Source organism: Protopterus annectens, chromosome 6.part0 (assembly GCF_019279795.1).
Source record: "Protopterus annectens isolate FY-2018-M chromosome 6.part0, PAN1.0, whole genome shotgun sequence".
Taxonomy (NCBI): Eukaryota; Metazoa; Chordata; order Ceratodontiformes; family Protopteridae; genus Protopterus; species Protopterus annectens.
The window spans coordinates 863,752,008-863,765,519 of NC_056737.1; the positions used below are offsets into that span (position 1 = coordinate 863,752,008).

The window sequence follows — 13,512 nt, forward strand, 5'->3', positions numbered from 1 at the left end:
ACTGAAATGTCGAATTTTAGTATCTCGAGACACAATTGTCAAATCTGCAGTTACGCAAAACTGCAGAATATCGAACCAGCGGTACTGATGATGCATTAGGTAAGTGTTATGGTTTTTAAGGGGTTTGGGGAGGGTTTGTGTGTTTGAGTGTGTGTTGGGGAGTTTTAGGTGTGGGTTAGGGTAGGTAAGAGTGTGTTCAGTGTTGAGAGTGTTGGTGTTTGTATATATGTGATGTGTTTGTGCAAGGGGGAGTGTAGAATGTGGGGTGGTGGGTTTTCTGACTTTCTGTGTTTAGTGTGACCTCGGAGTTAATACATATAAGTAGTGGAGGTATGGGGGGGTGCAGCACCCCACATGGGGATGCAGGGGGGGTTGCCCCCCTACTTATAGGAAGGGTAGGTGTGTGTGTGTTTGTTTTGTTGTGTTAGTGTGTGTTGTTTTGCTTTGTTGTAGTGTTGGGAGGTAGGTGTATTTGTGTTTGTATATGTGGTGTAGTGTTTTGTTGACGTTCGTGGTTTTGAATTTCACAGTTTTGGTTTTCGGGTTTGAGAGTTTTCGGCTTTATAGACTTGAGATACTGAAATTCGATGTCAGTACTTAGAGATTATAAAGTGAATCCAAAATATATACACACACACACACACACACACACACACACACACACACACACACACAAACACACAATGCAAGCATGGATTCTTCAAATAAAAGCCTAGACATTCAAGGTGTACTTTTTGCCAGACTTTGTAATATAATACAAGGCATATGTTTAAAATATGGAGTTTGCAGAAAATTTCAGGTTATCCCATCTATGAAATGGTAATCAGCACCCCTAGTTTCTACCACCACCTTAATATATGTACAGTCAGTAGGAATAATTTCTGAACAGTTTTCCATAGCATTAAAATCACAAATAAACTAATCAGATCAACAATCTGAAACTAAAATAAAAAATACAAACCTATAAGATTCCCTTTAGCTACGTGAAATTCATTTTTCCCAGAAGTAATCCAGACACCACCACTATTGATGCTGATTAGACTTGGTTGACTCGAAGGCTGCACTGATGAGAATGCAACACGCAGTTTATCAGCTACCCTCTCCACTGGGGCTTGAGCTACATTTGCGACAGTCTGTGTGGCCTGGATTATTGTTTGGAATAAACTGTTCTGATCAAACACCACATAATCTGTTATACTGACCTAGAAAAGACAACATTAAGGAAGCATCAGGTAGATAAGTACTGTATATTACAATGCATCGTTTGTGAAAAAACATGCAAAGTATACAAGACAATTACACCCAAAAACTGAAAAACATTTCTGCAGTAATATCGCCTAAGCAGCACTGTAAGCATTTTTCTTATTCTTTAAATTCATTATATCTCGAAATGAAATGTGGGGCTACCTTGTTGTGCAATTTCATTTCAGAATCAAGGTTTTCATGTCTCTATGTTATAAAGCTAGGGAAGGAGCCATGGTAAGAGGATCACCTACTGTAAGCCACTGGACAGAAAGCATCACAGTAAGTCTACTCTCATTTCATTTATTTGTTCTGCCTGCACTGATCCATCATTTTCAGATATTTTGTTTTATTTTATTAGTGGTCATCTAGTACAGACACAAAAAAACCCCACTGAATTTTATAATTAAAAAAGTAGCTAATTTAGTTTCTTTGCCTTTTTCCCCATCTCCAGCTGACTACCAGCTGAGTTATTTGACATTTCAAATTAAGAAATGAGCCCCAAATTAAAATTTCTAGCTAGGCAGCTGTCACAAATTTGATACCTATACTTGGATCAAACTGCTCTGGCTAATGTCAGCTGTAACAGTTAACTGTCCCCGATTTTGATCCATAATTTAGCCCAGTTTCTTGTAAAATGTTTAATTTTTCTGGTAAATCATAATAGACTGCAGTCACTAATGCCAGAGTTCCAAACTTTTAATTCAATAAATAGAAGTGGATATAAACCTGCCATTATAAAACTGTCCCTAATTTTGGGCATTTAAATTTTTTGGCTTTGCCCCTCATTCTTAAGCAAATAAATTCAGAGATACTCTGAGATTCTATTGCTAGTGTCTACTGAAGTGACCACCCATCCCAACACTCACTGATATAGGTCAAAGACAATGTGACAGATGCTGAGAAATGTGTCAAAACAAGCAACATGCAATTCTATATAAAATGGTACACAAACAGCAAAATCAAATGTAGACAGAATATCAAGAAAACAAATTACTTTTCCTTTGAACACTTGAGTACTGTACTCTTGGTGTCTGACTAAAGGGAAAGTGAATGGATTTCTAAAAAAACTGATGTGGATGGAGTTTTTTTTAAGGTCAGACTTGTAGCACCAGGCAGCAATAAACGCTTTTTAACACCCTTATTAAATTATCACTTAAGAAATAGGTAACCATATATTAACAAAAGAGAAAGTACAGTTTTGTACCTACCATAAATGTAGATGTCCGATAGGTATGCATCTGCAGTCATCACATATGGGTTGTCCTGCCTCAGGCAGCCCTTCTGTCGGCCGGATTCCAAAGTCTGGGTCCGGTGTCGGCTGATATCGCCCCTTCCCTGACGTCAGAGCGCCTGGGGTATAAAAGCGTCAGCCGACGCCATCTTCCTCAGTTTTTCTTGCCCCAGATGCCAGGTGCCCTCTAAGGAAGGCTAAATTTGGAGAAATGCAATAAATTCCAAACATGCACAAAAATATATACATATATAAAAACAAATACACCATAATAGATAACCCCAGCTAGCTATGAGAGGGGAATGTACCCAAGAAATACCACAGAGGGGAAGGAGGGAGGGTAAACCTGACTGCAGATGCATACCTATCGGACATCTACATTTATGGTAGGTACAAAACTGTACTATGTCCTTCAAGGATGCATCTGCAGTCATCACATATGGGTAGAATACCATAGCCAATCTGGGGGTGGAGGATCTATGTAAAGGATGGTGTAGCTAAAATGCCCTGCAGGACTGCCGTAGAAAAGCCTGCTCTGGATCTGGAATATAAAGGTAAGTTGTAATGCTTGGAAAATGTATGCATGGAGCTCCATGTAGCAGCTTCTAAAATGGCCTTGGTAGCCACCCCTCTTAAGAAGGCTGTGGAGGTGGCTGTGGCTCTGGTCGAATGAGGTCTAATGTTAGCTGGCACAGTTTTTCCATGAAAGGAGCAACAGAAACAAATGCAATTCCCTATCCATTTTGAAATTGTCTGTTTTGAAATTGCTTTTCCTTGTGCACCAGCAGCATATGCTACAAACAACTGGTCAGTTTTTCTGTAATTTTTAGTTCTGTCCAAGTAGTAGCGCAACTGTCTGTGTATGTCCAGGGTGTGCAGAAGCTTTTCCCCTTTGTTTTGTGGATTTGGAAAGAAGGTAGGCAGGTGAATAACCTGGTTTAATGAGACCCTAGATACCACCTTTGGCATAAATGAAGGATTGGTTCTCAATGAGACTCTGTCTTGATGAAAAATAAGAAATGGCTGTACTGCCATGTGGGCCTGTAACTCAGATACTCTTCTTGCTGAGGTTATGGCCAGAAGGAAGGCAGTTTTCCAAGAGAGGAACTGTAGTTCTGCAGATGCTGCTGGTTCGAAGGGAGGCAGTGTTAGTTTTTCCAACACGAAGTTAAGGTCCCAAGCAGGCAGTGGTGGTTTCCTTGGAGGATTGATGTTTTTAATTCCTCTTAGAAACTGTCTTAGCAGCGGATGAGAGAAGACAGGTGGATCAGTATTGTACTCTGCTGAAATTGCTGAAGCATGAATTTTAATGGAAGAGTAAGACAGGCCATTGTGGAGCATTTCTGCTAAATATTCCAGGATATGTGCCATGTTCATAACTGTTGCATCTAGGCCCTTTGAGGTGCTCCAGGTGTGAAATCTTTTCCATTTTGCTGAGTATGCCTTTCTTGTGGAAGGCCTGCGAGCTTCCATGATGATATCCTTCACTCTCTTGGACAGCTTATCCTGGTGACGAGTCAAGGTATTTTTCAGGCAGCTAGTTGTAATGTTTTCAGGTTGGGATGCAGCGTTTTGTAATTGTGCTGTGTCAGGAGAAGCGGCCATTGTAGCAGAAGCCATGGTTTTGTCCGTGACATGCTCTTTAGCAATGGGTACCAGTGCTGCCTTGGCCAGTCCGGAGCTATCAGAATCACTCTTGGCTGCTCTGCCCTGATCTTCAGTAAGACCTTGGTCATTAATGGAAGAGGTGGGAATGCATACACCGTTAGAGTTCTCCAGCTGAAAGAGAGGGCGTCCACTTTCCATGCTTGTGGGTGGCATGTCCTTGAGCAGAATTTCTCCAGCTGATGATTGTGTGGGGAGGCAAAGAGGTCTATGTCCGGTCTCCCCCATGATTGTGTTATCTGATGGAAGATGTCTGGGTGCAGCATCCATTCGTGTGCATCCATGATGTTCCTGTTTAAGCTGTCCGCCAGTATATTGTCCTTTCCTGGTACAAACTGGGATTGCAGCTGTATATTGAGAGTCAAGGAAAGTTCCCATAGATTCATTGCCAGTCTGCAAAGAGGGTAGGAATGGGTGCCTCCTTGCTTGTTTATGTACCACATAACTGTAGTGTTGTCTGTCCTTATTAGCAGGTGGCCTTGATGTAGAAATAACTTGAAGGCCTCGATTGCATGCATCACTGCCAGCATTTCCTTTTGGTTTATGTGCATGCGTAGCTCTTTTTGTGACCATAGTCCTTGAATGCATCTTCCTTCCATGTGCGCTCCCCATCCGTGGTCTGAAGCGTCCATTGTAATGGTTTGGCTGGCTACTGGTTTGCTGAAGGGCAAACCCCTGTTTGACTGGCTTGATTGAGCCCACCACAGAAATTCCCTTTGAAGGCATGGGATGAGTGGTATCAAAGTTTCCAAGCTGTGACTGTGCTGAGTCCATAAACTCCTTAGGTACCATTGGAGTTTCCTCATATGTAGCCTTGCTTGAGGAATCAGAAGAATGCAAGAAGCCATGTAACCCAGGGCCCTGCAGGATTTTCCTTGCAGTCAGCTGAGTTTGTCTTGACAGGTTTTTGAAGTAATCCGGTAGTTGGTTTTGTTTTTCTTCTGTGAGAAAAGCCATTTGGGTGGTTGTGTCTAGATCCGCACCCAGAAAAGTTATTCTTTGGGATGGTACAAGTCTTGACTTGTGAATGTTGACTGTATATCCCAAGGCCTGAAGAAGATAGATGGCATAATTCAAGTGTTTTACCAAAATTTGTTGGCTGTCCGCTTGTATAAGGCAGTCGTCCAGATACGGGTATATTTGCATCCCTGAAGTCTGCAGTGTGCAATTACTGATGCCAGGCATTTCGTGAATACTCTGGGCACAGTAGATAAGCCAAAGGGCAATGCTGAGAATTGATAATGCTCTGAACCTGCAAGAAATCTGAGGTGTCTTCTGCAGCTTTGTCTGATAGGGACATGCAGGTATGCCTCCTTGAGGTCCAGAGTTACCAGCCAAGACCCCTTGCCCAGCATGGGAAGGAGTTGCTGTAGAGTCAGCATTTTGAATTTTGGCACAATGAGATAAGTATTTAGTGCGGACAAGTCGAGAATAGGCCTCCATTGCTTTTCTTTTCTTGGAACAAGGAAGAGTCTGGAATAAAATCCTTGGCCTTGTTCTGTGAGAGGAACCTTTTCTATTGCTTTCATTTTCATTAAGTTGGAGATTTGTTTCAAAGCCTCTGCCCTTTGATTTGGTGGCAGGTCTGGCATGCCTTTTCTTTTCGGTAATGTGTGGAAATGGAACCTGTATCCTTTGTCTATTATTTGTAGTGTCCATTTGTCCCTTGTAATAATATGCCAATTTTCTGAAAATAAGGAAAGCTTTCCACCCAGAGGTGCTTCCAATTGAGCCCTGGTTGGCGGTGTCAAAGTAAAGTCATTGAGTCTGTCCTTGTGCAGCAGTTGTAGGCCCTGCACTACCTCTCTGGTTGGGAAGCTGCCATTGACGTCCTCTGTAGGAGCCTCTAGCTTGCCCTCTACCTCTGGCACGCCTGTTCTTGCCTCTCTGAAATCTGTCTGTCTGGAAAGGACCAGTTCTTGGAAGGCCAATTTCTGCTGAATCTTGGTGGTTGGACTTGCATAAAATCTTTGACTGTTTGTACAGATTTTGCCTTTTCTTCAAATTTCTTTACGACCTCCTGAGCAGTGGAGCCAAATAACTTTTGCTTTTCCAGTGGAGCATCCAGAAGCTTTGCTTTAACATGGTCTGGCAGAGATTGTTCCTTCAGCCAAGCATGCCTACGTATGACTGCATCTGTCATAGCTGACCTACATGAAGCTTCCAATGCATCATAACCACACTGCAAGAAATGGTTGCTAACCTGTTGAGAGTTATGTACCAGATCCTGAAGTGATTTGCGATCTAGGGGTTCAGGCGAAGACAGCTTTTTATGCAATTCATCTAACAAATATTCTTGGTACTGTATCATATGAAATTGACAGTTTAAATCCCTCATAGAAAGGGTAGCAGAAGTATACACTTTTTTACCCCATCGCTCTAAAGCCCTGGACTCCCTTTCAGAGGGGAGTGGATTTTTTGTAGTGACAGCTGCAACCTCTTTAGGGCCCTGGGAAATAGTTTCTGGATCAGCAGAGTGGGCCTTGTAAAGGAAAAGATGTGATTCCAGGACCCTGTAGTACCTATCGGGTTTGGCAGGAGCCGGAGGGAGAGTGTCAGGGGTTGTGCTAGATTCAGAATACACATCATCAATGACATTCAAAACAGGGGGAATAGCCAAAGGTCTATGCTGAGGCAAATGCAAGAAGGTCCTTAATCTCTTCCTGGTATCAGAGAATTCCTGGCCCTGCCATTGGAAATGCTCCCTCACAGTGTGCAGAGTTTCCTCAAAAGCCAGTTCTTCAGGAGGGGAGGCCGAAGGGATAGATTCCTCTGCATCTGAATCCTCGTAGGCCGAAAAAGCCTCCTCCTGGTAGTCCGAGAGAGCAGAGCCATCAGAGGCCTCATCTGAGGAGAGGGGATCAGAGGGCTGAACCCTGGGCCTTTTTTCTGTAGGAGGTTGAGAGCCCCTGTCCGGATGAGGCTGAGAGCCCCTAATTAATGAAATAAGGTCCTCTGTTAGACTAAGGATCTGAGAACCTGTAGTGGGTCCCTGAGGGATAACCCTGGGAGGCATATATTTTGAGTGTTTAGCAGCTTTAGCCCTAGAGAATGCCTTAATAGACATGGATGCAGGAGGCCTGGCTGCACCACGCGCTGGTGTAGTTTTGTCTAAGGGAATGGTGTCAGAAGGTTCCTGGACACCAGATTCCAAAGGAGATTCAACAACCGATACAGTAGTGGCCTCCGGGGCCGAGGTGGTCGGTTGTACAGTTTCGGTGGACGGTAGTACCAAGGACTCTGTTTCAGCTGAGACCGAGACACTCGCGGTAGATTGGCCGTTGTTTCAGCCGAAATCACGGACCGTGTGCGTCGGTCCTTGTCCTTCCGTTTCTTTATTAAATGTGAAGTCGGAGTCTCAGACGGCATTTTGTAAGCAAAACTAGCCCCAAAAAATTCCTCTGCAAACTCCGACCGACGTCTTAGAGTGCATCGGTTGAAGGAAGCACAGGCGGAACAGGCCGAGACGTCGTGGTCTGGGCCTAGGCAAGGTAGGCAGTAAGAGTGGAAATCCTTATGGAGGTATTTGTTTCCCACAAGTTAAGCAATTATTAATTTTATCTGACATCGGCTGAGGCAAGAAAGAGTCCCCAACGGGGTACTTAGCTTTTGAAGTCTATGGTTTAGCTGAATTACAGGAGCTGGCCGACCGGCACTTGCGAACTGCTTCTGCTTAGGGCACCACGTGGCAAGAAAGACTGGGGAAGATGGCGTCGGCTGACGCTTTTATACCCCAGGCGCTCTGACGTCGGGGAAGGGGCGACATCAGCCGACACCGGACCCAGACTTTGGAATCCGGCCGACCGAAGGGCTGCCTGAGGCAGGACAACCCATATGTGATGACTGCAGATGCATCCTTGAAGGACATCAACTATTTTAACATTCTTTTTCTATTTACATACATATCACAAATCTTTTCTTTCCTTGAAACTATCAGTCCAACATTATATAGATTGTTAAATTCCTAAACCTCACTCCTCCTCCTGAACATTATTCTACATGTATTGCTCCCGCAACTTCCATTTATTTCAATGTAATTTGCTACTTCCCTGTTCTAAAGATCGCTCTTCCAGTTCTTTTCTCTCTCTAATATTAATACTTTAGATACGGGTGATTCATACTTTATTTCCATTTTCTAGTAACTACTTTTTACTTTTTTGGTAGCCAACACAATAAACATCATTAAGGCTTTACTATTTCTAGGCAATTTGGATCCTGTGTCCCAGCTTAAAACAAGAAGTTATGTACTAACCATAACGTTCGATGTGTGTAGTCCATCTCACCTCACATTCTTAACCGTGGGTTTGGAGCCGAACCTCAGCTCCGACTCGGCCAAATTCTAGCTCAAAGTCTTCAATTGGCTCGTGGCTAAGAGGTATCCCATGCTGCAACGCGCCTATCCCCAGATCTTGTTTGCTGCAAGCTCACATACACACACACCAACACGCTGAGAGTAAGAACCAACTCACACATCAAAAAAGGAGTGCTGAAAACAGAGACTCTACCTCTAGCTCCTCCAGGAGGGGGTAGGTGGGTGGGTTAGTAAGAATGTGAGGCAAGATGGACTACATACATCGAAAGTTATGGAGAGTACATAACTTCTTGATGTTATGTAGTCCAATCTCACCTACATTCTTACCCGTGGGACAGTGTCCCTAGCACCTAAACCTTGGGTGGCTCACTGGAAAATACTCCTGAGCACTGTGGAACTAAAGGAAGATCTGCCTCTAGATATCAGATCCAATTTGTAGTGACTAATAAAGGTGTGAGGAGATGTCCAGTGGCTGCAGCACAAATATCATCCATAGACATCAAAGCCTGAAAAGCAGTAGAAGTAGACAACGAATGTGTAGAATGAGCCTTCACATTAAAGGGTAATTCCTTGTCATTTGAAGTATAGATTAAGTTACTTTAGAAACTGGAGTCCCGAGTCTATTGTCTGAAAACGAGACAGAGTTGATCAAATTTCCTAATATCTTTTGTTCTATGTAAATAGAAACACAATTGTCGATGGACATTTAGCTGATGAAACTTAAATTCTGCCCTGTTAGAGAATTCAGGGAAAAATACAGGCAGCTCAATGGACTGGTTGAGGTTGACCACCGAAGCAACCTTAGGCATAAAAGGAAGGATTAGGTCTTAGCGAAACCCTATCCTTGTTAAATACCAAGTAAGGGGGCTGAACCGATAAAGCTTGGAGTTCAGAGACATTGGAGTTCAGAGACCCGCCTAGCCGAAGTGATGGCTAGCAAAAAGATGGTCTTCCAAGACAAAAATTTAATGTCACAGGTTGCCGCGGGCTCAGAAGGAGGCGAGGTAAACCACTAACACAAAATTAAGGTCCCATGGCATTACAGGATCAAAGACTGGAGGTCTAAGTAGCACAGTCACTTTCAGAAAGGCCCTACAAAGTCTGTGCGCCATTAGATTGGGTTCATTAGCAACATGAAAAGTAGAAATGGCTGCCAACTGCACTTTGATAGATGCCGCAGCTGATCCCTGGCAGAAGAGTTGACAAAGAAGTTCTAAAACTGATGAAATGGGAGCTGTATAGGGATCAATCTGCCTTTCATGAGCCCAAATGGAAAATCTCTTCCACTTATTGGAATACATCTTCCTAGTAGAAGGCTTGAGGGAAGAAGACAGAATATGAACCACCTCCAGTGAAAAATCATGAAGCCTGACTAGGGACGGAATTGGAGCAGCCATGCTGTCAACCTGAGGGTCTGAATGGAGGGGTGGAACTGCCCTGACATACGAGTCAACAGATCTGGCTCTGGGTCCAGAATCCACATATCGTCCATTAGATAAGGGTGGAGAAAAGGAAACCAGATCTGACAAGGCCAATGTGGTGCAATCAGTATCATTTTGCTTCCCAAGGATTGCGCTTTCTGAATAACCTTTGTTATCAGGGGGATTGGAGGGAAGGCATAGAGAAGACCAGAGGGCCAATCAATCATGAACTAGAGCGTCCCTGGATGCCTCCCCCTTCGGGATGATAACTGCTGCATTTGGCATTGAGGGGGCTGGCAAATCTCAGCAAGGCTGACCCCATCTGCGTAAAATCCGCTCCGCCACTTGTTCGCTCAGAGACCACTCATGAGGTATCAGAATAGCTCTGCTCAGCCTGTCGGCAATCACGTTGGACTTCCCCGGTATGTGTGTTGCCACTAGAAAGCGCCGGGAAGATACTGCCAACTGCTACATTCGAAGTGCCTCTCTGCAAAGGGGATATGACCTGGTCCCTCCCTGTTTGTTCAGATACCATACCATTGACATGTTGTCTGAGTGGATTGCAATTGTCCCATGAGGAAGAAAGCCTTGAAGTGCTTGCAACGCTAGTAGCACCGCTCTCATCTCCAAGACATTGATATGCAAATGGATCTCATGTTTCTTGCCACGTGCCTTGGATTGTCCTGCCGAGATAATGTCCTCCCCACCCGATCTGGGAGGCATCTGTGGTCACTGTGGCAACCAAAGGAAGAACGAAAGGCATACCCGTGTTGAGATTGTTGGTCTGAAGCCACCAGCGCAGATCCTGCTTGCACCTGTCTGTAATCAAAATAAGATGGGAGAGCGGGAGATGCTGTAGAGACCACTGGGCAAAAAGTAGCCACTGAAGCAGCCTCATGTGTAGTCTTGCAAGAGGAACTAGCATAATTGTGGCAGCCATGGTCCAAACAACTTGAGGACCACTTTTGCCTTGACCTTCAGTGGTAGCAAAGCGTAGACCTGCTGCTGTAAAACCTGAATGGTCTCTTCTGGTAGGAAAACCCTCATGAGCACTGTGTCTAATTCAGCACCGATAAAGGTAACGCGCTGCGAGGGCAACAAGCCAGACTTTTCCCAATTCAAAGTAATTCCCAGACTTTGGCACAATGCAATAGTGGCATCCCTGGTCTGTAGCAGTAAGATGCCTGGTGGTGGCAGACAGGAGCCAGTTCAGGTACGGAAACACTTGGAATCCCTGACGTCTCAAGTGAGCCGTTACCACTGACATGCATTTGGTGAACACCATGGAGGCTGTGGTGAGACCAAAAGGCAGGGTGCAAAACTGAAATTGACTGGCTCCCAGCCAGAAGCGTAGGTGACTTCTGAATGCCCTGTCCATTTTGATATGATAGTAAGCATCCTTGAGGTCGATGAAGCACAGCCACACATCTTTCCCTAATAATGAGAGAATTGACTGTAACGTGACCATGCGGAACTTGGACTTCTCTACACGAAGGTTCAAATGGCTGAGATACAGAATGGGTCTCAGGTCCCCTGTTCTTTTCGGCACCAAAAAGAATCTGGAGTAAGTCCCTAATCCTACTTGGTCTGAGGGGACAGGCTGGATGGCTCCCCTTTGACAGCAACTTTTGTACTTCTAAAGTTGCGGAATCCCTTTGACTGGGTGGAACGTCTGGGATTCTTTTGTTTGGAGGGGCATAAGAAAGAAGGAATATGATAACCTCTGGAAATGATTTCTAATACTCACTCGTCTTGGGTGATGTCTCACCAGGCTTCTAGGTATAGAGAAATGAGACCCCTGACTGGTTCCAGAGATGCACAAGTCAGGCCTCCCCTCAGGAGCGCTGGTAGGGAGAACCATGAAAGGAATCGCGGTCCCCCTGGTTACGTGGGCCTCCTCTGCCTCAGGGGTGGCATCTACCTGAATTTCCCCCCCTCCTCTGCCTCTGGAGGGGGCATCACTCTGTGCATTGTGAAAAAACCTCTGTGACTTCCTGAACCACATTTTTCCACCCTTCTGGCCCTTGGGATAAGGTCTAGAAGGCATGGAAAAACGGACTCTCACGGCAGATAGCATTTTTCCTTCCTGCTCACACCTAGTGAGTGTGTCCTTCACCTTGTTTCCAAATAAGGACGAACCGTCAAAGGGGATGTTGCTGAAGGTAGACTTGAAAGTCACCATGAAGTTGCACAGGCGCATCCAGGAGTGTCTCTTGAGAGACTCCTGAACCCGCAGCCCTGCTCGCTCCGTCGGCTGCGTAAGAGATCAGCCTCATGGAGGAGTTGGTAAAAGAATTTAAGGTAGACATCTGAGCATCGACCTTCTGAGCCACAGCATCAGAAACGTTACTCTGTAGAGAATCTCCCAGCTCTTTTAGGAGATCTCTCTGGAGCCGTGTAAAATGTGACAAATAGTTCAGTGACCGCAGTGTAAAGGCTGCTGAAGAGAACACATACTTCCCATACCTGTCCATAGCCCTGGACTCCTTGTTAAGGGGATGGACGGTAGATGAAGTTTCTGCAAGTTTCTTCTTGGTGGCTGCTGCCACCACCATGGCATCTATTCGAATGCCTTTTGTAATAAATTCTTTATCTGGGGGAGCGGACAAAAACTTGTTGGGTCTCCTTGGGACCATTTCCACAGTGTCTGGAGTTTCCCACACCTTTCGATAAACGAGGTCCAAGAGCTCGTCAAACGGGGGAGAAACCAAAGACGTGGAAGGCTGGGACCCAAAGGCCTTCAGGAACACTGACTCTTCCGCAGAAGGAGCTTTGGAGGGCCAGTCGCCTCTCTGTCTCAATATTTCCAAGATATCTGAGAAAGAGATATCGTCAGAAGATGACTTGGGGGACCCCTCTGACTCTTCGAGGTCAGTGTCAGACGTGAGAGACTCATCTTGGGAGTCAATGTGCTTCCTCTTGCACACACTCTTTCTGGGGGACTCCTCAGGTAAAAAAATCTGGGGAGGCCTCAGAAAGCTAGGGACCACTCATGGAGGTATCCTGAGGCCTTAGGCCTCCGCTGTCCCTAGATAGAGGGTGATCAGAGACTGATATCGGTGCTGGAGGGGGAAGAGTGTCGGTGCCGTAAGATGCAGCTGACGACCTGGCCATCACACTCCTTATGACCTCGAAAGCTGATCCTCCCTGGCTCCGAAGGTTGACTAACCGTGGAAGATATGGTAGCCCTCTGAGCAGAGGAGATGAGGTCCAAAGCCAATGTTGGGTCCATGCTCATCCGAGCCAAAGCACCGAGAGGAAGGCTTGGAGCCGAAGATCAACCAGAGACCTCCCTCTCGGTTCTGACCGGTGAACTGTGAATCCTGGACCCCTTGGACGGTGCCGCCAAGATCGGAGCTGAGATGCCAAAAGGGGCTACTGGAACCAACCTCACGGCGGTCGACGGAACCGACCGCTCTGGCTCTGAAGAAATTTTCGGAGGAGGAACAGCCAAAGATGAAGAGAGGATGGGCTCCGGAGCTGACTGGGCCAGAGCTGAAAGCAATTTAGCCAGCACCAATGACTGGAGCAGTTTCCTCACCACTCTATCGACATAGTCATCGGAAAGGGTCCTAGAGGACATAGTCAGGGATCTGGATCTCCCTGCAGAGGGGAGACCTGTGAGTTGGAGAAAACGA

The 13,512-nt window shown here is 45.4% G+C and overlaps 1 protein-coding gene across 1 annotated transcript in view; it reads right to left on the bottom strand.

Moving 5' to 3' along the window:
• TECPR2 (tectonin beta-propeller repeat containing 2) overlaps positions 1 to 13,512 on the bottom strand; it is a gene marked incomplete in the record, with an annotated part of 1,535,154 nt that overhangs the window by 652,000 nt on the left and 869,642 nt on the right. The window contains 1 exon segment of the mRNA XM_044074534.1: positions 962 to 1,202. Coding sequence (XP_043930469.1) covers positions 962 to 1,202 — 241 coding nt within the window.